Source organism: Anser anser (genome assembly GCF_964211835.1).
Source record: "Anser anser genome assembly, chromosome: 4".
NCBI classification, from domain to species: Eukaryota; Metazoa; Chordata; class Aves; order Anseriformes; family Anatidae; genus Anser; species Anser anser.
This window is the reverse complement of record NC_139724.1, coordinates 3,622,715-3,649,634: the sequence shown is the minus strand read 5'-3', so window position 1 is coordinate 3,649,634 and position 26,920 is coordinate 3,622,715. Positions and strand designations below refer to the sequence as shown.

Genomic DNA, 26,920 nt, shown 5'->3' with positions numbered 1-26,920 from the left:
TGCCTCCAACTTGAAGTCATTAGACTGTCTTATTAATTCTGCCTATGTGATGCAGATCACTATCATTTGTTTTTCTTAATTTTTGTGCATTAAATTATTGCCCAGAGGCTTGAGAGATGTAGAGAGTGCTTTGAGAAGGACAGAACATCAATGCCTACCAGTGAATGAAATATTTAACAGGAGCAAGAGTTCACTCCTGACCTTAAATGAGCAACTGAAATCTTCAAGGGATGTGTCTGTGGAAGCCAGCCTCCAAACAGTATAAGTGAAGGAGGAGCTGGCCGAGGAGAAAGGAAGGTAATAATGACTACAAGGAATAAGATCCAGAGAAATGGCTGAGGAAGAAGGCTTAAAAACAACAGGTGAAGAGATTGAGATTAATAGCAAATCTATTTTATATTTTCTAAATAACTGAAGTGCAGGTTGGGGGGCACAATTCAGTTATGATGGCTTCATGTCTTCTAACGCCTCAGCTGCACTACTGCAGGCAGCCCTGTCCAGTTGCTGTAACCCTGCTGTGACTGCAAGATCAGACGAATTTGTTAAAGCTAAACCACGTTGTCCACCTCTATTGCAAAATAAAGAGGTGGTATGTGGCTTGTTACACAGCTTCTGTTGCATCGTGGTAACTTGGACATATATGCCCTAGGGGACATATGGAGACAAATCATAGGAAGAAATGTGACAAGCAATTCAGGAAAGGCAAACTACTTCTGTGTGTTCTCCTTCCTTCTTGTCCAATGCTGCTGTTGATTTTGATATTACAAACTCTATTATAAATCTGAACCCTTCCTAGACCAACAGATCTTATTTTATGCTCTACTACAGTCCTTTCTGTTCGTGCAACCTCCATGTTTCTATTTTCATTAGCTCTGCCTCTGTAAGAGCTGTTCAGGGCTGGGGCAGGGGAAGGCATTTTGGCTGGGCCAATTTTATGCATTATTCAGTCCAGCATGTGTGCTGGCAATGACTGTTCAGTATATCTAACAGTGATATGGCTGGTATAGCTAACCAAAGTATTTCTACCTTCTCTTCTCAATAGCTTTGGATTTAAAGAGTTCTTAAGCTTTGACAAATTTTGGCAACAGCTATAAATCAACTTCATTTAATACCTGGTATTTCCCTAAGGCATTTACTTTCAAAGGATCTTAGGCTCCTTTCTGTACTTCTGGTAGATTTCCAGCTTTTATGTCCTTGCAATAAAATGGAAATAACACAGTTGAGTGTATATAAATAGCCATATAATAATAATATATCAACGGAAACTTTGCTGAGAAAGGACCCTGTAAAAGGTAGTTGTAACAGCGCTCTCAGGGAAAATGTACCAGACAGAACAAACAAGTAGAGCAAGACCAAGAATATTCTTCATTTCAGATGTGAATGTTGGCAACTGGACCTGGTCTGCCTCTATATGAACCGACTAAAGCAGCTGAAAAATGATATATGTGCAGCCCACATACTGGGCTAAAACCTGCATGGCATACTGCAGATCATCCCAAAGTAGGTTAGAGAGAACATAGAGTGATTTTATGGCATGGGGAGACAGGGTGGGTGGCACAATAACATGAACATTTTTTGTGTGTCCAGTAAGAATTCAAGGCTGGCTGTGGCAGATAATAATCACCAGGCATCACCGTGCTGGTGGATGGCAATCCAAAATCTCTGAGGCAGCAGGTTTGCTTTCGTAATTGGTGAGGAAAGTGCAAGTAAAACAAAAGAAGATTCAGCCCTCTCCCTTTTTAGGGATTAGAGGTGTTATTTCTGAATTAGTAGGGTATTAGACAATTGACTCTTTGGGAAACTTCTAAAATGAAAATGTATCCATAAAATTGCCTTTGGGGAACACTGCTATTGTTTAACCATAAATAAAGTGCATCAGCTTTTCTTTAACTGAAATGTAAAGAAAAGGCAACTATTAAGAGACATTTTTCCAGCACCTGGAAAAAAATTTAAAAAAAAAATCCAACAGGTGGTTTCCATTTACGAAAGAAAAGTAGTAACCAAAATTGTTTGCTTAAAACCAAAATTAATATATCCTACTTAATCTATATCTCTGTATAGCTAATACCAGTGAGAATTCTGCAACATTGGAATAATAAAATATTTTTATAAACATGAAGTAAATGACCTGACTAATATTTTTTCCAAGCTAAACTGGAATTCATAATCACTGTAAAACTTACAAGCTGAATAAGATGACTGTTTCTTATGCATTGAATGTGATGACTGTTTCCATGCACCATATATATTTACCTTGTTTAAGATGAATTACATTCACTGTAGTTTAAGACAAAATACTTGTACGTATGCGGGTTACTTTCAAACGGTGTGTTCATTGTTGCGGCTCCGCTTTTCTGGCACTTTCTACACCAAAGGAAGAAAGGAGACTTTAGCAGTTCCTGTACAAGTGCCTTTGAAGAACCAATAGCAACCTTCCAGCACTCTCCCTGCCCATAACCACTTTAACAGTAACTTCCACTTAAATTGAAAGTAAATTGTTTTTCAGGGTAATTTAGGGATAATTAATGTGCTGGTGAAATTACAGCAAAATACATCTTCAAAGGGCTTTTCTTACCATCCGTGTGATGTGTTCCTTCTGGCAATAGCTGTGGTAGGAAATCCTTAATTTCTTGCATTTCCTCCACATGATGCAGATTTGAGCTGAGGGGTGCATCTGCAAAATAGCACCAGGCTTACCTGGCCAGGCCAGGGTGATTTGCATCCTCCTGGCTCTTGCAGGACCCGGTGCAGGGTCAGACCATGGTCCCTTATTCACCTGCTGTTTTCGCTGGGACAAATAGTCTGACAGGGAGAAAAGACTATATACCACTCCCAGTCCTAGCATGTGTGTCAGCACTGGTGTGAAGTGACCCTCAGTACGCAGATGTACCTAGCCTTTTTATTCTGGGGCAGGTCAGAGAAGCAAATTTCTTCCAATTCAGTCTGTGTGTATCAGCCTGCTTTGCAGCAGTGGAAAGGTTATAATGAGGAGGTGCTCTTGGGTGCATTAAGAATTGTCTACTTTCAAATAAGAAACGCGGGCAGAGGTAAAGAACTTGAAATATTATGCCTCCTCTACAAACATTTAGACTACAGCATCCTCCAGGAGGGGAACTGAACAAATCTTCTTAAAGTTAAAAGTGTGCACTTGAAAATTGCAACATTTGGCCTCCTGGGAAAATAAATGAGGTGATGTTAACTTTTTCTTTCAAATTCCATACGCGATTGAATCTGTAAGTTTAACTCTTGCGGCAGGGCACGCTTTTTGCCTGACTGGCAAGGCGTTAATGTCTGAGTGTAAAGGAGAAGATGATGTTACTTCCATTCTTCAGTCTGTAATTTACGCTCTGTATTTCCAGCTGCACCAAGCTTTGCACCTTTGTGGTAATGCCAGATAATAAAAGAAACAGTCTGTTTTTATTCATGGTAGGTAGGAAGAGGTTTCCAAGAGTAGGTTGCTTTTTTTTTTTTTCCCTCCTTCATGTATGATTTCTCGTGTCAGATTAGGAGAAATTCTGGACTTATTGTATGACTTCCCCTGTATTTTTTCAGGGAAGAGGTGACCAGCACGGTATTTTTGGTTCCTCCATGAAGCACAAAGTAACTGAGGTCTGACAGGGAAGGTATCTGAAGCGTGGCTTCTACATAAATCTTTGGGCTAAAAGATGATTGGCCAAGACTTGGAGTCTTATTGAATCTGAATGGAAGTTCATGCTTGAGGTTAACCTGTAGTCAAAATTAAGGATATCCATCCTGCTCTTTGGAACTCATCTTTTCCCTTTGGAAGCCTTCATCGCCATTGACCTGGAGCATCTCAGCTGTGCTAAATATGGAGCATATCAGTTATTCATTTTGTGAAATAAAACAGTGTGGAAGGACAAAAAAAAAAGAAAGAAATTTGAAAATAGTCCTATGAATATTTAATAATAATGATTTATTGTCAAGGTTAAAAGCCAACTGATTTCATCATTTCCTGATGCAATGAGTTGAGGACCGTTACGCCATTATCGCCATTATTTATGTAAGCAGCACCTACAGACTTTGTTGAATATCAAAAAAAAAAAAAAAAAAAGTCTGATTCTAAGATATTGATTTAAAAGGAAAATCTGAAGGAAAAAGATATTCAGTAGGTATTTGCATTCTTTTGGTCTCATAACTCATAAACCAAAAGTATGACTAAAGCAGGTGCACTTCTCATTCACCAACCTGTAAGTGCGCGTGTTTTTATCCTGTTTCTCTTGGAAACTTGAAGTCGGGGATGTTTCTGTGGTTACATCTTTGGCTTTTCCTTTTGTTACTTTCACCATAAGACTGGGTCTCTTTTTTTTTTTTTGTAGAATTCTCTAAAACTGCAAGAGTCTCGTTCACAAAGTTATATGTATTATTCAAGCAACTCTGACAAATACTGTTATCTTTTCACGTTGGAAAGTGTTTATATAGGACCAAATATTCTGATTGTAGCTCCTTTAACCCCTTTCTTTAAGCAAAATTGAGAACCTCTAGATCTTTCAGAGGACATGTAATTCTAGTAGAAACTGGATAAAAAGAGGCCCTGATGTTGCAGATATGCATATTTTGTAAACAGAAAAGACACCATCTCTTCCCTCTCTGCCTCAAAGAAATGAGCAAAAACTGAAAACCTAAACTGGGAATAAGCTGCACTTAAGTAAATAAGATTTATGAATTTACTCAGCTACTGAAGTAAGATCTATGAGTGTGTCCTACTCTCACTTTAGCCTATATCTGATACATTAGAAGAAAGCAAAGGCTCAAATAAGGCACCTCTTCAATTCTATATTATATATGCATATAGGGCCCTAGTGAGGGGCCTCTTCTGTTTCCAACAATTCACATAAGCAGTTGTGTCCAGTTAAACTGGTGTCTGTAAGCTATAATTCAGTCCTGTGAACATTTATATTCCTTCCCATGATACAAGTAAGGGGTAATTGTACTGAAATAATCTTGTGCTAGTACAATTTCAATCAAGGTGATGTTGCGAATAATTAAATACACGATGAAAAAGATGTGAAAGCTGTTTGAACATTTAATAGAAAATGTGACTGATACTACTCCCATGCTGACAATGCCTGAGAATAAGGTCTTACACTGAACCTATAAGAGCTTAGATTTTATTCCCTGCTTTATGTGGTATCTTGTATCTTAAAAAAAAAAAAAAAAGTTATTAAGCATGACTAATGGCACACGTTAGCTCAATTCAGACTCATTGGCAATGGATTGTCTTAATTAAAAAAATTCTTGTGTGAAAGCTACATGTCTCGTACTCTTATAATGCTTAAATTTTGTGTAAAAGATCTCATGCAAGGGCTAAGGCATCTTTATTTATGGTTAAGAAATTAACAGAGTATAAATGCTATTCAAGTGATGCTGGTGTGGTCTAGTCTGTCCTGGTGTTGGTGCATTTAAAACGGTGTTGAAAAATTGGAGAGGGCAAAGAGGACACAAAAATGAATTAAGGACAAAGGGAGAAAATGTGCTGCAGTGAGGGAATTAAGGAGCTCTAGTTTATCAAAAGGAACACAGATGTTATTGAATTACAAGGTCTAAATGTCTTTATGGGGAGAAGAGGGCTGGATAGTAAAGGGCTTTTCAATCTAGTAGAGAAGCATGACAAGAAACAATGTCCTTCTAGTTAAAAATGAAGTACAAATGTTTGAGTGAGGATAATCAACTGGGGAAAAAACAACTCAGCAACTATAAGGGAGAGGATTCACCACCTATTTTTCTTCAAATTTAAGGTGAAATACATTTCTAGAATAAATCCTCTACTTGAGCATGAACTTTTGGTCTGGATGCAGGCACACTTAAGTTACTCTGCTTGTTTTTACCAAAAAAAAAAAAAATGGTGTTTCAAAGATCGTTTCCTCTTTTGTTTGTGATAAAGCTAATGACTATGGGACACCTTATTTTCATAGGTTTTTCAAGATACCCCTAAAACACTTTACCAACACCTCTTATAGGAGTGGGGGATTTGGACCACTTCACAATAATCTTAACTGTGGATAATTTTAGATGCTCTACAACCTGCTCAAGTAATCTGACATCTCTATCTTCCTACAGCGGTTCCAGGTCCTTGAAATGTGTATTTTTTAGAGTTGGGATGCTCTGGTTAGCAGCCACTAGGTTTTTCTGTCTCATATTTCTTGGAGAAAGAGATTTCTTGGGTGAAAAAATGAACTTCAACTTACTGTTCTCCTTTCACTCCAGATCTTAAAAGAATATTCTTGTTGTTCTGAACTTGGCCTAAAGATAGCCCAGTCTCAAGGGCCTTTCATCCAATCTGTACAAAAGGCAAGCATAGGCTAGGTGTACAGCTGGCCTGCACTGCTATTGAAATCAAGCCTTTCAGCTGTCTCATGACAAACTCCTTGCCTCCTGAAGCTGCTTTTCCTTGCCCTTCACTGATTTCAACCTGGTATACAACCAGGAAAAATCTGAGTGCTTGTACCTGGTTGGTTTGGGGGGTTTGAGTGTTGTGTGTTTGTGTTTTTTTTTTCTCTCCAGTGCCATTCAAAAAAAAAAAAAAAAAAAAGACCAAAAGGAACACAGTGCCCTCTGTGAATAGCAGTTGTGATGTGCCCTCTCGGTGCATAAGCCAGTATAATGCATCAAAAATGCATCATGACCCTGGTTCTCCTAAAGCACTTGGATAAATGAACATATTTGGCTTCAGTGTCATGTGGAGGAGGGAGGTTGTAGTCTTTTATGTAATGTTGTTTCTTGTTCTTGTCATCAGTCCTCCTGCTTTAATGGGAAGAACTTCTTGGCAGAGTAGGTTTGCAGTCAAAGCTTCGGTGCAATGTGATGTTGGGACATTGCACTCGGCTTGTGTTACTCAGAAGACAGAGTGATACTTCCACAGGATTTCCAATTTATAAAATAGAGCTAATAACATGAGAGTAACTGCAGGATGGGCTCTGGTCAAGTAGTACTTCATCTCATTTTTACTTCCTTTCTCCTGTTTCCCCAGCTCTTTGAGACCTGCCGGCACAACACAATCCTCACATTGAAAACCATGACCACCATGAACGTACCCCTTACTTTGTCCTGGCATTTTGCTGGGGTAGAGGACAGGAGAGAGGGAGCACATGCTGTCTCCGTAACTCCCTTGCCCGCCTTACTAGAGCAAGCAGTTAAGCAGAGCTAGGTATCCCGGCAGGAGATCAGGCAGGATCTAGATAAGAAATAGGAAATCGGTGACCAAGTAGGAGACGGGAGGGAAAGGCTGGGCTGCACCAGGCCATAAATTTAGTGCAGAACCGGTAACAGTGTTCATGTCAGTGATTATGACATCATTTGGGTTCGCGTAAGTTTAGAAGTTCAGTAAACCCATAGTAGTGGTATTAATATTGGACAAAAATCTCCAACCAGTGAAAGTTGGCAGAGACCCTCTTCTGGATTAGGACCTGCTCATATAGCTGGCTACAGAATTCCTGTATGGAATATACGCAACGTGAAGCATATCTGAGAATAGGGTTAGACTGAGAAACAGGTGTAATTATCCTACAAAACATAGGCTGGGTGGCTGTTAAATGTTTTGATAGTTTGTCAAACCAGAAGCCCCTGCTCACACAGTGCTGTGGATGATGGGGGGGGAAAAAGTTTTCTACAACTTTTGGCCAATTTCTTTCAAGTACAAGGGGTATTGACAGGGCCGTGTACACATTTGTTTTTACATTTTGTGAAAGTCTAGAGAACTTTTTTATGCATTCACTTTCTTGACTCAGAACAGTCAGTGGATAAAATTATAGCATGTTTTTCCTGTGAGGCTGTTAATACTCATAGTAAGTTGTTTGAGAAACTGTTTCTCTTTAAATTTATTTTAATTTGCAGTTATTCCATCTATATATTTATAAAAGGGACAAAACAGACGTTTCTTTAATACATTCCTCAGGGTTTTTTTTTGTTTTGTTTTGTTTTTGAATCAAGTATTTCAGATAAAAAATTTACATAGAATTATTTACCTGCAAAAAAGACAGGTATTTTAAGTCTGTAGTTTATGAGAACGCCATAGTATTTAACACGTCATCTTAAGGATTAAGATTGCTTTTTCTCACACAAGTTTCACGGGGGAAAAATAGTTCTGATCAATTTACATGCTGTAATGGAATGAGCAATAGCAATAAGGATAGAGAAAAGCACAAACCATTTTCCAATTATGTTTAAATGCTTAGTTATTCAGTACTTCTGCACGTTTACAAAAATAATAATGCTCTAGGAATTTATAGCCTTAAATAGCTAAACACTATTGATTAGTTTTATGGACAACTGCTATATATCATTAAACCAGTCGGAGGTTGTGGTTGCTTTAGAAAAATGCATAGAACCATACCTACTCGCACATCCAAGTGCCAGGTTTAATTCAATTTCTCATGTTTCTGACCTGCTAACCACTTCTGAAGGCATATTGCAATACAGCCTGCGTTGCAACGCAGCCGTGCGGTTGGGGCTTACCCTGGGGGCTGCTGCCAGCCGCGCTGGGCAGCGATGGCTGCAGGCAGCAGGGGAGAGAGAGGGGCTGGGGATTACAATGCATCATCTGCTCGGGTCATCCAGCGCCTTGCGAGTTTAATCAGGCTTTCTTCATCCTCCATTACACTCATTAGGTCCTGTTAGGTTAGTGCTCAATGTTGATCTGTATCTTGGTCAAGACAATTGCTGCTGATTAACTATAATTACCAGTAATGGTCCCAACCTGCTTTCAAGCAGACTGTTGCTGTCATCTTGTCCAGGGCTCCACTCTGTGATGAGCAGCCCAAATCAGCTAACCGCTTGCTTGCTTGCTGTCTGAACCAGCAAGTTGCTTCTTGTGTGGGCTCATCCCCTCACCCTTGTACTTGCTGTCTATAAACATCCTGACCCTCCTTTTGAGGTATGTAAAAGGTAAAGGTAAAGAAAACAGGAATGAATGGTATGGGGAAGGGGGAAGAGCAGATGCAAAGAATTTAAAAATAAAATACAGAATAGCACAAATAATGAAGCAATACGAGGAATATGAGGCTCAGTGCTAACAAAAGAATATAATACTCTGTGCTTTGCAATCTGAAGTAATAAATTACAAACTAGGACCCGAGCTGAAAATACGTCCTGTGTGAAAAATCTTTGTCTGAGCCCATTTTCCTATGTATGTCAGATTATTTGGGGAATAGCTGTCCTTAAAATCAGACCCTTTATATTCAAGTATTGCTTCAAGAAATTTTAGCTTGTGGATGGTTTTCTGGTCAGCCTTATGAAAGCCTCTATATGCTTAGACTTTGCTACAACCATAAATAATCATGAGTCGAGTCAGAATTTATAGTTAATTGTGGTATGAATACTAAGGTCATGTAAATGTTTACATTCCCAATTCATAGTTACAAATAATGCCTGCTAAATTTCCTACTGACTTAAACTACAAATAATTTGGGGAATGAAACTGAACCCTAGTTATTTGTGTCTTTGTTCTGCAGGCATCAAAAGAATGATTATCTTGAAAAATAAACAAAACAAAAACCATTAACAGAGTTTGGACATAAGGGTAGACAGTAATGCTATCCTAAGCAGCTAGTAAACTTTCAAAGTCAGTGCACGTAGCCATGCTCACAGAACCCAGAATTTGAGTGCACACCCGATACTCTAGTCGGGGTGGGGTTTTTGTTCAAATGATCTTCAAATGAATAAGGCAAGAAATTTATGAGGAGGGAGGATACAGTGAAGTAATCCCAATATTTATATATTTACTCAGCATTTATCTTAAAAATACTCCTTGAGGATAAAAGGATGCCAGTTTGGTTAAAAAAATTAAATACTTGAATGATGTATCTGTTTGTCCAACAAGAAATTGCAATGGGAGGTGCTTCCATTCAAAGGACGGAATGAAGGGAAAATTAATATTTTCGTGTAATGAAAGTACATAGAAACTACATAGTATGTAATAAAACTACATAGTAGTTCATGTATCTGAGATCAGCTGTAGAAACAATTAGTGGTTCTAAACATGGTGTTTTCTAACTTTCAAATATTTGATTTTGCATTCTAAAGAATTATTTTCAAAGATATTCATTGTGCAGCATACTACGTTTAAAGAAAGGAAAAATAATTTCTGGTGCTTTGACAAGTCTAACTGTGGATAAAATCTAGCTGAAGTCCCTATGTCACCTAATTTTATTGATACCATCATACATCCAGATACGTGCCAATTTTAAAGATAATTGTGTTCCTACCATGAAAATGCCTCTGGTATGTTTTCTTTATGTGGCAAGACATAACGACAATCAATACCGGTTTACAGCTGCTTTTCGTCTCCACAAGAGATGCATATTTTTCAATACCACAAGATGCAAGAATTTTGTTTGGTATTTAAATAAACTGAGTGGGGGGAGAGGGAAGGAAGAAGAAGAAGAAAAAAAAATCACTAGCATGTGGTGATTGCAACAGATCTGATAAATTGTATTAGTACTCATTTTTATCTGCTCAGTCTTGGGATGAACTAGGTAGCTTTCTTTTATGTGGCTTTTCTTGAAACACATTCATCTCATTTTATATCATACTAAGGAACCTTCAGTGTGTAATACACACACATAGCATGTCCATATTTATATACTGTACTCACAGTCCTATAGACACATACACACTGCATAAACGTATGTGTTCAACTTCTGGGAGTATTTATGTTCCTAATGTATGTGTATTTTCAGAACGTATATGTTTATACACCTCACTATTTATGTATGACGTGTGTTATAGATAGAAGGAGCATGTGGTGTTTTATCTGAGTAGTTTAATATTTCTGTCAAGTGCTTTAATTCCTTGTTGAACTGAGTATTTGGCCTTTAGAATTAAGACAGTTTCTGATCAAGAAATGATAAATAAAATTTTAGCATAAAACAATTTAATGGACATAATAGTAAATACATTTACATTGTGAACGTCAAAATATAGTTCATAGACTAGCCCATATATTTTTAATGTTGGCCGTAGCTCAATAGTTTTAAATAGGATTCTTTTATACATATGTGTGTATAAAATACATATCTTTTTAAATCTCAAAAATCACTACCTTTTTGCAGTTTATGGAAGGAAATGGAAATTGCTGGCCAGGAAATCACATCCCAGAAAGATCACGTCCTTGTGACAATTTATCGTGGAAAAAGACATGTCTTCCAATTGAGATGTAAAGCTGTGGTCTTACAGCTTGTGGTCAATGAAGACGCTTGGGGTTTTTTTGCTATCTCTTGGAAGAACAGGGTTACTAGCCCCTGAAGTCTTGGTTACATTCCAGTTTTAATAACTACACTTTGCCTACGTAATTCCCACTGTAGCTTCAGGTGGATTGTGGAATTTTCTTCACTTCCTGCCATAAACTATTCTGTAGTGTTACTGTGCAGCAGCTGCTATACTGCACTGCTACTGTTCAGTGCTTCTCCCCAAACTTATGACCCTTTTTATTTAATCTTACATCATTTTTTGTTGAGTTTGCACCAGTATTTCAAATGACGCATATTACAGACCGTTACTACCTGGAAGCTATTATAAAAGCTTTACTTGCTGTTTTCAAGTTGCATCTTTTGTGTCTGCTTGAGAGTCTAAAAACGGAGTATCGAGGACTCAAAAAATATTAGAAGGAAATGGCACTGATTTTAGGGGCCTCACCTCCTCTGTGAGTCTCATCCATTAGTGATAAATGTGGATTAAACACCATTTAAATGCATTTCAGATAGGCTGTACCCACTTATCGTCATTAGTTCTCTTCCGCAGGGGAAGCTGAGGCAGAAGAGCAAAGGGAGGTTATGTTAACTGATTTTTTTCCTCTTGCCCACCGAAATAATATTTACTGGAATTTTGAACAAAAGATATTTAGTGTTTTCACTCTTCTGTTCCAGTTGTATGTGCCTTGTTCAGAGGATATATTTAATATTTACACTTTCTCCAATAATTTATTACATGATTGACCTGATTTTTTACTTCTTGCTGTCTGATTCAGTTAACCTTGGCTTATATTTGTTCTTGGTTTTATTTAATACCCAGAGTAGTATCTTTTTCTGTTTAGGACTGATTGACAGTGGAATATTCTGGCTAAGAGCTACAGAGTCAAACCACAGACTGAGACACTGTACAGACTGTACATCCTTGGAGTCTGCCAGCAGACTGTTTCTTGCAAAATATTACCAAGTCTAACTATGAATTCTGCAATAACACTTTCTTGGCTATTTGTAAAGACAATGTAGAGTGTAGTTACTATGTTTATGTTTCTTGCTAGAAAACCATAATCAGACAGATGCATGATAAATCTTTCTTGTGATTATTTCCCGGCAGTTGTTGTGCATGTAAGAAGTGCTTTCATTCATCAGCATACTTTGTGCTTTACATCCTTCGGGCCTCACTGTTCCCAACCTGATGAAGTAGGAAAGACAGGAAGTCACAGCGCCTTCCAGCGATGCTTTCCGTGCCGTGGCAGTGTCTGGGTGCTGGTCTCTGGGTGGTCACCTTAGCACGTTTCGTTCCGATAGAAATGCACCTGCAAATGACAGGGTTTGTGCAACCGTCTTGTGGATGGGCAAAAGGATGAAACTGAGCAGCTTCTGCTTGCAGCGGGTTGGGCAAGGGGAAGCATGTTCGGAGAGATGTCATGGGGTAATGGGGATGGATCAGGGCTCAGGCCAGGCGCCTGCCAGCCCCTGCTACCCCTCTGGAAGGATGGGGGGAGGCAGCTGAGAGCGCCTTTCCTCCACAGCATTTCAGAAATTGCGAGGCTTGCCAGTTTGCTCACAGGATGGTTTTACATACAGGTTATTTACCATGTTAACTTTACATCCTTTAAAGCACTGCTGAGGTGGAAAGCGCTATAAACCTGCGACCGTTGCTCTGCATCATCAAAAGTAGAAAATGGACTAAAATAAAATGCATACAAAAAGTGAACTTGAATTATGTGGTTAACAGCCACGTTTTTCCTTATTATATCAAAATAAATGCAATCAAGACTGATTTTTAGTTGTAAGTAATGTTGAAAAATGTATTACACCATCTCTTTGAACTCACTCCTAGTACAGTCGATGGGCTATGTTTAAATATTTATCTTCCTCCAAAATGGTAGACTTCATATAATTTCTGTCGATTTTATAGTAATTTTACGTCCTGTCTGATTTTCGCTGTTTGAGGGGGAACTCTTGTTTTGCGTTTTGTTGTTTTGTGGGGTTTCTTTTTGAGCATGCGTGTACGCCCACGCATATTTGAGGGCATCGTTACAAGACCTATCGCCCTAAACGTCCAGCCTGGCCCTTGTGCCTCGGAAACGGAGGTAGATGAAGTTGAAAGGCAGTTTTTGGAAGCCCGGGCCGCGTGAGAGGAACCGGCGTTTGCCCAGCGGGGCGTCGGCCGCCAGCTCCCCTCCGGCGGCCCGGCCCTGCCCGCGCCCGGCGCCATTTTCCGACATTCCTCAAGCGGGTGCTGCCATCTAGTGCCCGACCCGGGGCTACGACCCCGCCGCCCCTCAGTGCGGGCTGTCGGCTCTGTGAAATTAACCTCTCCTTCCCGTGACTTGTGACGGGAAAACGGGGGTTTTACACGCCGCCTAGCCCGCGGGTGAAAGAGGGGCTGCCTCACGGGAAGTGTCTGTGCAGAGCTGTGTGGGCGAGAAGCGGTCTCTCGTCAGGGGGCTTCCCGAAAGGATTTGCTAAACGCCCCGTTTCGGAGCAGTCAAAGAACTGTCCTCCACATAAACAGCAAAACCTCAACACTCAAACATTTTTATTTTGGAGAAGAGGGGAAGGGGATGCTACTGATGCGCTTTTGATTTTTAAATTTTTTTTGTCGAATAGTATTCATTTGACACTTCTGTATTTTTAAGGATAAAAAGACATTTAGAAGACCTGGCATCGATAGACACATTTTGTAACTTGATTTTAAGGCAGGGAACTGGGATTTAGTTTTAGTTAGATTCAGAAGCTTTCCTGTAGTTTTCCTAATTCAGACCTTGAACCACAATGCTCCTAGCAATGATAACCATAAACTTAATATAATTTGACCCAAAGGAGAAATGTTTTTCCATCAAAGCAAATGACATACAAGAAGGTAACTGTGAAAAGTAAGCAAATGCCCTACTAATTTAGTATAACTGGAATGTGGTTCTTGACTCAGTATGTCGTGCTATTTTTTTATGCACATGTGATCAACATCATAAAATTGATGAAGTTGTATGTTTGGCTTTGAGGTGCTCTGTCTCCGTCTTTTTCTTGCAATAACACTTGTCTAAGGGCCTCTGATCACCATGGACAGGCTTTAAAAAAAAAAAAAAAATCTTTTCTCAGATCCGTGCAGCAGCAGTCTTCTTTAATATCCTGCTCTCCTGGGTCTCTAACGAGAACAGAAGAGTTTTGCCCTTGATATTTAAAGCAAACCCCTGTTCTTCCTATCAAAAATACTGAAGCATGTTTTCTTCCTTTTATAAAATCAGATTTTGAAGCAGGGAAATGTGTGACATTTTGATCGCTTTGTAGCATGACTTTCTGAGGGTTGATAAACAAGTTTCAAGAGGCTCTTTTTATGAGTTTCTCTTCAACTTTGAAATCTAATGTGGGATGTTCTGTTTTGTGAAGTTTCAGGAACAGTGCTCTAATCTCATCTTGATCTCTCTTCTTTCCAGCACACATATTGGGAACAGATAGACAAGAAACCAGTGGAAGGTCAAAGAGGAAGATTTTAAAGAGAGAACAGGCATCACCTAGGGTAAGTGAGGGGTGATGCCGGGGGACGGATGAATTGAGTCAGCATGACACATGTCCACTTGGAAACCACAGCGAGATCTTCCCAGTGCACTGTATGAGCCTCTTAAAAGCAAAATCCAGACAGAGTCTGTCTCTCTATAAATCTTTTCCCCCTTTCCATTACTAGTTGGGTATTGTTGGCTCTAAGCCACCTGATTTTACTATGATTTATTAACTGCTATGCATTATATATGAGATTCAGGTTTACTGAAGAGTTACCCTTATGGTCAATGTTGCATACAAATCAGCTACTGTTAGAGAGGTTTATTGCATCTTTTTATGCGGCTAGGAGTTTTGTTAGGTCGTGTTAGAATTTGTGACTTGTAAAACAATACCTCAAAAAAAAACCCCTCATCTGTGTTTCACATGGTGCATGTACTACACGGAGTACATCATATAGCACTGTTTGGCTTACAATCATTCCTAAAAAAACCTGAGTACGTGGGCAGACTTCGGAGGGTAGTAGAGTGTTGTTTTTTTTTTCCCACAAAGTTCCTAATAAATGTATTACAGTGCTAAGGAAATTGGTGTTTTGTACCAAAATAGAAATGTGTGAATGAATGAAATAAGGGATAAAATGTTCTGTTGTGTGGAAATATGACTTGAAAAACTAACTGTGGTTTAGACAATAATACAGCATGTTTGAGAGATGCTGCTGCTTAAAGAAGTTACACTGCTATGCATTCCTTACTGCTATTCTTTCTCATATTACTTGGTGGAAGTTCTGCAGCAGCGTTTGGCCTTTGGCCATACCCTTGTATATGATTATTCCAGTGATGACCAGTGCCTCTCTTCCAACACAGAGTATTTCTTTATGGCATCTTATCCTTTCATTTTCTGCATTCAGATTAGTTGTGCTCTAAAGATCAGTAAATAAACCTGGGAGGAGAGGAGGGAGTTGATTTTAAACTCAAAAAAAAAAAACTAAATAGTGAACGTGTTTCAATAGTTTGGGGATTTTTTGCAAAGGGCAGGGAGGGAGGGCAGGAAGAAGAAAGAGGGTTTTTTGTTGTTGGCTTTTTTTTAATAAAATAATACAGTAAGTTGCAGAGGCAGAAATGACCATAGGGATGTCAAAAGGATGTGGGGAGGATAAAAGGTAGAATACAGGGTTTCACCATGTCTGAAATGTTGCTGTTATATTTAAACCACAAGCATTGCAATCTGTTTCAGACTGACATGTGTTATGAAGTGTTTGTGAAGAAAGGAGTTATTGTTAGGTAAAAAGCATTATGTCCTAAACTTGAGTTAAGCAAATATTTCTGATTTTGATTCCTTGCCAAAGATACTCTCGAAAAACTACAGAAACATTTATAGACATTATCCTTTTATATAAGATTTCCCTATACTACATTCATTTATTTTTAATGTATTTAGTAATGAGATAACAGAAAGAATTAATTATTTGAATTAACTTTTTACCAAATTGTATCACAAATTTAAGCACCCTTCCTAGAAGGCACTTTGTAGAGAGCCATGTTATAAGCATATGAAAGACAGGAAAATGATTCTTGCTTCTCAGGATATGAATTTAGTATCATTTTATGTGTTCCAGATACGAATAGCTTGATAGCTTCAGGCAACATATAAGTGACTCTCCTATCACTCTTTACACACAGTTCTGCTGCTTCTTTTAGTTTTCTTCTTTTTTCTTTTTTTTTTTTTTCACAAAAGAATGAAACAATTTGTTGGAAGAGAAAACTTTGGGGTGGCTCCTCAATGGTGCCCCACTAAAGATATTTAACCTGACAGATCACACGGAAGATATTTCAGATTACCTCTTCATACTTCTTTTGAGTTATTTCAGACATTTTACAAATAATACATGCTTCTACATTCGAAATACATTTTAATGTAAATCACTAACACTGTCTTCAGAAGTATGATTTATTTTATAGACAGATAAAATTGAAGATAAAAAAAAGTGATGATTTCAGCTTGTCCTAATGCAGGGCTAATGTTGAAAGACATACAGCTTCTCTTCCGTTGACAGTTGGAACCAGCCCAAAGTTCTCTATCGTTGGCAAAGCAGACACAGTGCTGCAGACAAAAACCTAATTAAACTTAGTACCTGTGGCAAGGATGTTTAGAAATTCACAGAGTTCAAGCAACCAGAGCAAAGCATTGGTTTTCAGCTTTCAGATCCATTTTTGATAACATGCTGTGTGGTAGAGTTTGTTGTCATTTGCTTGTTTGTGGTTTTTTTTTGTTTTTTTTTTGGGGGGGGAACTGTCTTCTTATAGGAAGCCAAACATAGCTGTAGCAAATATTCCCATTGTAAGTCACTGTTTCTTTCCATGTGTTCTGTAAAATAATACTCTCTCATAATGAAAAAATGGTGAGGAGAAATAAGATAAATAAAAATGAAACATTTAGCAGATGACTAGAATGATATTATTAGCCACTGGAATGATATGGCTTGATGAAATCACAGCACTGAGGCAATGTTTTGACTGACTTATTCAGTTTCCTGTATGAGTGACACAGCAAAAATTTCATGGCTTCTTACATTGGCATTTCAAACACTCCTTGTCAAAGCTAGTGAAAACATAGCATTCTCTTGTGCCCTTGCCGTTTGAGTATAAAAGGCAAAGCAATTTACAGTTCATCTCTAATCTGCTTGCAATCCTCATCAACTCATTTGTATGTTTTTCTACTTTATGTGTGCCAAAGAGCAGAAAATGATCCCTACTGAAATACACCAAAAAGAATTTTTCAAGGACAGGTCTAACGTTACAAGAAATCTATTTCTTGAACACATTATACAGTTGTTAGTGTTACTGACTGAATGGGACAAAAATAGAATGAGTGGGTAAACATTGTGATATCCATATGTATCTGATTATACATATATTGAATATACTGTTTTCTGCTCAGAACATAATTGTGAAGTGTTCCAAGATAATCTGAAGACATGCTGCTTTTTTAAGGCAACAATATTGGCATCTGATATGGTGATCTTGTGCCATGTTGTCATGAGAGAGGTTACTATGTAGCAACAGTTCAATATCATCCTTTGGACTTTTCTGATAGACCACTTAACTATCTCAGCTTTTCCAGTGATCATCTCATTTATCTAGGATTATTGCAGTGAATTTACTGTTTGGTTTTCTTCCAGAACTGAAATGTCAAGTCCGGTGTCATGTATGCAGTAGCTTTGTGCTGTGAGAGCTCAGCAGATCCACCAAAAGCTGCTAGTAGTTGATCTTTGGATAGAGCTAGAAATAAATAAATCCTCTTTAGCAGATCAATATTCATCCCATTTAATGCTTGATGTGAAACATGTGGATTTGAAGTAGTAATGCTGATGTACAGCTAATCGTTGAAATGGGCATTAGGGCTTTTATAGCATGGCAACATATTGTCAGACAGGAAGGAGGAAAGTGTTGAGTGCATCCTTAGGGGGGGAAAGAACTCTGTAACAATATGCAATTTAATGCACATTTGTAATCCACGCAGTGTCCTACATTGCAACGATTTGCTAGGTTACAGACTAATACTGTACATGCAGTGTTTATTCCAGGAGTTTACTTAGTAAGGCAGATGATTCCCCCTTTAGTGGGTCTTTGAGTCTAAATATAGTCATCCAGTCAGATTTCAAGAAATAATTTCCATTTTTAGTACTCTTGTTTCAACTAGTTCCTTATCTATCCAACTGTATGCAAGTACATGGAATGTGCATTTTCCATGGTACAGAATATATATTCATCTAGTAGTGACCATGCATATGCATTTTTGTAGACAGACCTACTTATTAAATTCCTGTGTAGAATTTGTATTGTACAGATTCAAGAGAAATAAAAGGACAACCTCCAGAGAATGGATAAAATATCAGGAAAAAGATTCTGGGGCAGTTTTCGTTTGAAAAAGATTTTATTTTTTTTAAGGATGCTATTTAATGATTTTTTTTCTTAGTCTACTGTATTAATAGAGTATTTAAAGCCATTTTCTTTCTTAAAATGAATAAATCTTATCAAGTGAGTAATTATATTAGAGCATTGTTGTGGTTTAACCCGGCTGGCAGCTAAACACCACACAGCCGTTCGCTCACCCTCCCCCCTCCCTCTCTGGGATGGGGGGAGAGAAACGGGAAAGTGAAGCCTGTGAGTTGAGATAAAGACAGTTTATTAAGACAGGAAAATAATAATAACAATAATAATAATAATAGTGATAATGGTAATAGTATTAACAATAATAATGTGTAAGAAAACAAGTGATGCACAATGCAATTGCTCACCACCCGCTGACCGATGCCCAGCCTATTCCCGAGCAGCCGGCCCCCCCACCCCGGCCAGCCACCCCTATATATTGTTTAGCATGACGTCAGATGGTATGGAATACCCCTTTGGCCAGTTTGGGTCAGCTGTCCTGGGTCTGTCCCCTCCCAGCTCCTGCTGCACCCCCAACCTGCTCGCTGGCAGGACAGAGCAAGAAGCCGAAAAGTCCTTGGCCTGGTGTAAACACTGCTCTGCAACAATTAAAACATCAGCATGTTATCAGCGCTCTTCTCATCCTAATCCAAAACATAGCACCCTACCAGCTACTATGAGCTACTTAACTCTGTCCTAACTGGAACCAGGACAAGCATATAAAGATAATATTGAGTATTGACAAACATGGAAAATTGAAGGTTGAGTTTTATTCTGTGCCAAAACTGTGTTCTGATCTATATTGTCTTAATGTTACTATACATAGCTTTGTAATTTTTTGTCATTGCAAGCCCAAGCTTTCAAGTTCAGCTGTAGTTTCCAGATGTTGTGCTGGCTAGCATTTACCTTCCTTAAATAGTAATGGTGGACTGTTACTGTATGGAGAGGCAAGCAAAATGAGCCTCATTTGGTAGGAAGTATGCCTTTTTTTTTTTTGTCAGACAGTAGGACTTGCCCAAAATTGAGATGTCTCATTATCTTTAAAGGTAAAACAAACAAACAAACAAAAAAAAAAAAGGCAGTTGTCTAATACTCCTATTATCTCAGAGAGATTGATATTCTATCATGTTACACAATATTCAAAAATATGTATTATACATTTGTGCCGTACCCTTAGCTGTTTTGCTAAGGAGTGCTTTAATCATAAAACTATAAGAAACTTCTAGAGAAATACCTACTGATGCAATGCTTACTGAACCTCTACACCTCTGAAGACAAGGTAAAGGGCAGTAGAGCTGTTAGCTTCCTTTGAACGATCAAATCTCTACTCCTTTTAGTAAGTCTTTTCTGCGTGACATCAGTTTGTAGTGGGTCCAAGATTTTGCAAAAATAAGGATCTGGGAGACAGTGTGGAGGATTAAGTTTATCTACAAAACAGTAAATCACTGGAAAGGAAACAAAAAGCTACTTATATTTTATGCCATAGAAGGGAGATGATTTAGAGGACATAGGTAGTGATGGTGGCAAATATCTGGGTTGCTCTATCCTCTGTCAGTGATGGTTAACACTCTTCTAGTCTCTAATCTGGTTTCAGTGACCATGATAAAAAGTGATATGGGTAATAGGTGTTTCCCATGTTGCTGGATTCTCCATCATAAGAGGGTGCTTTGAGGAAGTGCCCACAAAGTGATTTCACTTGATTGCTTCTACGTTGCTGGATTCTCCATCAGAAGAGGGTGCTTTGCAGAAGTGCCTACAAAGTGATTTCACTTGATTGCTTCTATGTAAGGCCTAGTTGTCTAAACATGGTATATGACCTAGAGAGAAAATTGTCTACAGACCACTCCGAATATTTCGCGTGTGGCACTTGTCGTGTTTTAACTTCATGCTGCTATAAGATAGAGGTACAGGTTCACACAGCCTTCCTTACACCATGTGTACAGATAACGAGTCAGTTGGAATTTGCAAGCAAGACGTCTCCATTGTAAGAGATGGCTGGCATGGTCATAGGTATTTTGGTCTTTTCTTAATTGTGTTCTTACTAAATGTGGTACTCAAATGCGTTAGTCACTCCTTCTGTATTTAAATAGATATTTTGAAGAATCATAAATAATTTTGCATTAAATTATTGAAGACTTTAACTGAGAATTCAAAAATATGTTCTGGTTTATTGTATGAATTTCTAAATCAACTCTTGCTCATAAGGAAAACAATAAAAAACCCAGTTTTCTGCATTGTTTCAATGAAATTGTTTTAGCTCTGATGATACAAACCCTTCAATTTCTCCCCAACAATGAAAAGGGCTGGAATTTCCTACTATTAAAGGCTCATACCTGATCCTAGAAAAGACCCTTACACTGTATGATGAAGCCAAGGAATGACTAGGATTCTGTGCTGATTTTGTAAAAGATTCTTTGAAGTTCAACCTGCATAGCATTTTTTTTTAAATGGCTCTTTGCCGAATTTTTGTTTTGTTTTTCATTCTGCTTTCAGAACGTATAGGCGGGTTCAGGCAGGAAGTACAGCCTGGAAGGCTAGGCCAGATCCAGAGGGATTAGTCACAGCAAAAGGCTGCTGTGTGATCCTGTGTGACTTTCTTAGTAGTACGGCAGAAAAAGAAAATACATTCCTGCATGTGTCCAGATCTTTAAGCAAAGCAAATCCATCAGACAGATGGAAAATGAAGTCACCCTAATATGGCATTTAGGAACATTCTTGTCAACGTAAATGCTGATGGTGTTGTCTTTTTCTTTTGGTTTTTAAATAGCAGGTGATTTTTATGAAACATAATCAATGTTTCTATAAATCATAGTTTCCAATGACAGCACAGCAGATTTTTTTTCCTGCTCTGGCTTTTGGAAAAGCTTTATGCCTAAAGGGGAAATGAATACTTCTTACTCAAGGTAGAAGTTCAAGGGCAAGCTTTCAACTACTTGAGGCTGTGTTGAAAAAGGAGAGAATATATTCCCTCCCTTCCCCCCCCCCACTTTCACCCCCTACATTTTGCCTAATGGCCAGTGAATGAAATTTGTTGAAATTACAAAGAAACCTTTTAGGTTTTCTGTCCAGCTGCTTAAGTGAAGAAAGGAAAACCTGACTCTCTTTAACATTTTTTTAGCATTTAGTATCTGCTTATAATCAATACGGAGAACTCTTTGGAGATATCCTTAGATAATTCCTTATATGGACTAAAGATTTACAAAAATTCCAAATGTACTTTTTTTTTTAAATGTAAATGTTTCCTGACCAATTTATCTGAAACTTCAAGAATAAAAATAGCAAGGAGTGATAAAAAGTTTTAGAAGGCTGCTTTAGATTGTTATCTAAACACCTTTAAACAGAAATAATGAGAAAGCTTTAGTTATTTGAAGGGATGCTGTTGCTGATCTTAGGTGGTTTTCTTTTTTTTTTTTTTTTTTTCCTCCTATTAATACAAAATAGAAGAGAGTTTATTTGGTGCATTATATCAGTGTGACATGTGGCTTCTTGATGCTGTTCACACTGCTTTCTGGTCTGAAGTGAACACCCAAAGATGTTTCAAGATTAGTACTGATTGTAAAGGCTTACTTAAAATAATAATAATAATATTTCCAAAGGTGTTTCCTATTAAATCCTATAATAAAACAAGACAGTTTGAAACTTGCAGCTCATGTAGAATATCATCTAGTTGCCATTTTTGTTAAAGATCTTTTTTAAGCTCTTTTAGTCTAGACAATTTATTTCTCTTTCACAGTTCAGAGACGACATATGTTATGTAAATACTTGTATATAGATGCCATATATTTGCCTCTATGTATCTCATATTCGGTGGTCTAATAATGAGGCCAACAGACTGAGTTGGCACAGAGGAGCAGAAAAGAGAACTTGGGATATGCTGGAAATGTGTTAAAAGCCTCTCTCCCCTCCTTCGCAGCTAAAGGTAAATGGCATCGGAGTTGCTTTTTTTTTCCCTTTAATAGTTCTGAAAACAAAAAGAACAGCAGAGGGAGCCCCTGCATGCCTTAAATCGTTGGTCTTAAAACAGAGCAAAACCTCGCACAGGGCGACAAATCTTTGCCGCCCTCTTTTGAGCCTTTCTCGTGGAGCAGCAGTTGCAGAGGGCATCTTCGGGTGTAGCTATCCCCAGCAGCCTCCCCCCCCCCGGAACAGCAGACAGAAATTTTGGGGCGCACAGATGCTGTCGTTCTGGGGTACCCAACAGCACAACCGCCCCCTGGGGCTTGGTGTAACCTGAAAAATGCTCTTGTGGATTACTAGGCTATTTGTTTAATTTGTCTTCTAATTAGATTTGAACATGTGGTATTATAAGTAAGCTTTCATCATATATGCATATATACGTGTGCGTAGTATGCTAAGAAAATATTTACCATATATATGCATAAAATATCAGTGCTTTGAATTCTGTTTTTTAGGCATTTGCCTTCTGGCAGCATCATTTGCAGAGTCATTGAATATTCTCCATGAATGTTGTGTTGCAATGTATTCACGAGCAGTTTAAACCCACGTATGATGTTTTCGTCTCCTTTGGATGATTTTTGTAAGCATCTGATTGAACGCTGACAGACTACTAATGCAAGCCTGAGCAGCAAATCTGGAACCAAAATATTCCCGAGTTTCAGATGTGCTGGAATAGCCTTATTTTTTAAGGTCATTTCTAGTTCATAGAAAAATGCAGTGTGCTGTTCAAGTGACTATATAATACACTTCAGTTGTAGCTGGTCAATCATGTTTACTGACAAAGGTGTTATATTTCAGAATGACTTATCAATCATCAAAGTTTCCCCTGAATGTTCCTATTTTTAGATAAAGTCTTTCAGGTTCATAGTAGGCCTTCTGGTCAGAGTTGGACCCTCAGATCTTCAAGTTATGTAGAGAGTTTCCCAATTCTCTGAAGAGAAGCAAAACCCAAATGTACCAGCAAATACCACTGGACAGTTTGGTCTCTATTCTTTCTTCCTCCCAAAATTTTTGAAAGGACTTGACCTAATCTTGCTGTGGTTTAGGGAAAATTGTTCAAATATGAGAAACTTGCTAAGATGTGAAAACTACTGCTTCTCTTGATGAATATATAATGATAATGGAAAATTATATACAATCAGACTCCTTATTGCCTCCCTGTTAAGCAAAGTGGGAAAAACACCAACGTCTCAGAGGCCATAAGAGTTAGGGTCAGAGTATGGTGTGATCCCTACGCTTGTACCTGTGTTTAGTGCCTGTTAGACAGAAACATAAGAGAATGCTTTGTGTGTACAGCTGAGCTTGTTCATAAAGAACACAGAGAACATAGAACATTGTTCCTAGAGAACTGTCTGTGCAGAGCAACATCCAGAGACTGCCCTGCAGGAGGTGCATTCTTCCACCAAGCCCCACAAGCATTGCAACCTCTTTCCATTTAACAATTTTCATTGCTGTGTGAGCATGGGATTTGACAGGATCAGAGGTTACTACCACGCTGCCTTTACTGCTATTTCACTGTGGCCCATCTGAGTGAGCCAGTCCTGAAATCTGTATTTTATTTCTCTTTTGTGTTATTGTTGGTGGGAGATTTATTTCTGTCCTGTTCCTGCTGTCATTATTTTATATAGGCTCTTGTTAGTCTTTTGTGTTTCTCATCTCCAGCCTGAGGTCAGTCTAAGTCTGATGGCTCTAAATCCTCCTTGCTTCAAATGTAAGAGAGTTACTAGTCTTCAGTTTCACCTTTACACCTGTCCTGAAACTGTAATTACTTCAGACATATACTGTTATTACACTATATAACGTAACCGCTAATAATATAACCAACCTTGGGTGAAGACAGATCTGCTCACTGTCCATATTATTTTCTTCCAACATTACCTGTTTCATTTGGCATTCTTCTAGTTACTTCTAACTTTTTTTTTCTCTGATGGATTTAGCTGTAGGAATTTACTCTGAGGGTCCAAAACTGTCTGCTAGGCTTTACTTTGCCATCAGACACTTATCTGTTTTAGTTTCTAAACTTGTCTCTGTGGATTTGTGTAGGACATCTCATTTTGTTAGACTTTATATCTCGTCTCATTTCCACTTCTTATTGAATAATAAAAATTATCTAAGGGATATTATAAATTAGTGCTGGAATGATGCATTGAGAGCTGCTTGCCTAGGTGAAGCTGATGATCCACGTCAGACTAGTGTTTAATGCAAGGACCTGTACCTTGAGCAGGCTTTGGAATTAACCTATCTGAACATGTTGTGCTATGTAGGCACACCGCAGATCAAAAAGGCGCAACTCAACTCCAACATGTAATGAAGCAGTCGTTCTCTGAGTATGCCTATACCACACAGTGCTGTGTCCTGTAAAGATCTAAATAAATAGATTTCTGTATTCTATATAATAGTATTTTCTCCTCTTCTAGTGCAGGACCCAGATGCAATAGAAAAATGTTAAATTTTCACCCTACCTAATTAACCATGCTTTCTTCCTTCATAGAATACATCATCAGCTGGGAGCTAACTCACACAAAGGTCTGGCGCTGGTTTGCACAAGTGTAAGGTGATAAGGATTGGTGCATGTGCTTAGCTGGGATGTGAGTCCCAGGGAAGCCAGTGAAACTGTTCATGTGTTTAACTTTAAACATGTTTGAAAGATCAGATCCCTAGTGGCCAATTCTGTTCCTGATGAACAAGCTGAAATAAAAGCCAGCCTCTGTGGCAGATCTGCAGGGTGATTTATAAGAAAAAGAAATGTGTGTATTTTTCACTAAAGAAGGTAGGCTTTTTATACTTGGAGTGAATTAAAAACCCCGCCTGTTGTGCAAATCAGATTTTTTTTTTTTAGTGGGATTAAATATTAAGTGAATTTACAAAAAAAGCCAGACTTCTTACTAGACATATTAAATAAAATTTACAAGTGCTGAAAAACTTCTCACCCATCCAGTACAGTTCTTACAACTTTGTCAATCAACTAACTTCTGTCAGTCTTCCAGGAGATTAGGACAAAAACCCAGGAATCCATCTAATATATTTTCATCTTTTGTAAGAGAAAAGCAAAACAGGTTTGTTTCCAGAAGTGTATTTCTTATATTTAATTCCTTATTGTTTGGTAAATTTCTACTGTGCTCCAAATGCACCTCATGGTGCAGAATGCCCATTGTTTCTTGTTGTCGTTTGTTTCTAATATCCGATTCAATTTCTGGGTGAATTTGGCACTTATCAGTAATTTACTTGTTCTGTGAACTGGCTTGTAAAATCCTTCTGGCTTATTAGATGTGTGTATGAAGTTCTGCAAACAGGTGTGTCTGTTCAAAAAAAAGGTGACTTACAAAACTTGTCTATTTCAGCAGCAATGGCATAGCTTTTCATGAGGCACAGACTTCAAAATGAGTTACACAGTTTTGCTAGAGAAGCACATGAACTTGTAAATGCCATCATCGTAATAAGTGAAACTTTTCATTTTTTGTATAATTTTCTAAAACTTCTCATTTATTTTTTGATGATAAATAAGTGGGATGCTAGATTTTCTATGACAATTGAAGTCATACTGGATAGGTTATGCTAACTCAATTAGAAAAAGTATTTACTATTTTTATTTCATCCTTCAACTATGAGAAATTGCTATACTCAAAATATGCGAAAATCTTAATGTTTTGGAGCTAATACATCTTTGCTGTTTGACAGATTGGTGAAACTCAATGCACAGTGTAATATGAAACGTCTCTAACATTGAAATTAACATTTTTCTAATTTCCATGTAGAGAATGTCTTGATTATAGCTCAATAAATACAACTTATGGCATTCATTTCCTTAACTGGAAGCCTTATAGTTTGCACATCTGTTTCATCTGACCATAAGGAATAGTGTACAAAATAGCAACATCCTAGTTCAAGGGTAACATGGAAATTATTTGTTCCACCTACTGACCTGTTAGAAGCATCTGTGTATCCTTCCATGTCTTGTCCGCCTATCTTTACATTAATACGTTTATAAATTATGTATAAGGTATGTGTATTCACAGTTAACCCTCGAGGATAACTAAACAATCATTTGTGTTGATGTATCTGACATATGTGCACTGGGAATATGGAAAGTACTTTTACTCCGTGCTGCATGATGCAAGGTTTTTGAAATGTTGTAGCCAGGGAAAATATGACTTCACTTCATGCATCTTCCTCTCTGAAGAATAAGGGCGTTTTAGAACTGCACTGTGAAGTTCCATGTTTCTCTCCAAATATGTTACACAGTAAAAATACCAAGCTCATAAGTAAAATAGTATAATTTTTCGTAATTTGTTGATCTTAAGCATTCAGCTAGCAGTTTGGCACTCACCATGCTTT

General features: G+C 38.1%; 1 protein-coding gene across 6 annotated transcripts in view; it reads left to right on the top strand.

Moving 5' to 3' along the window:
- LOC310898403 (uncharacterized protein) overlaps window positions 1–26,920 on the top strand; it is a 211,840-nt gene that overhangs the window by 35,189 nt on the left and 149,731 nt on the right. For all 6 annotated transcript variants that reach the window (XM_083833419.1, XM_083833422.1, XM_083833421.1 and 3 more), the window contains exon 2: window positions 14,639–14,721. In XM_083833419.1, the coding sequence (XP_083689545.1) occupies window positions 14,639–14,721 (83 nt within the window). The remainder of the gene's footprint in view (window positions 1–14,638; window positions 14,722–26,920) is intronic.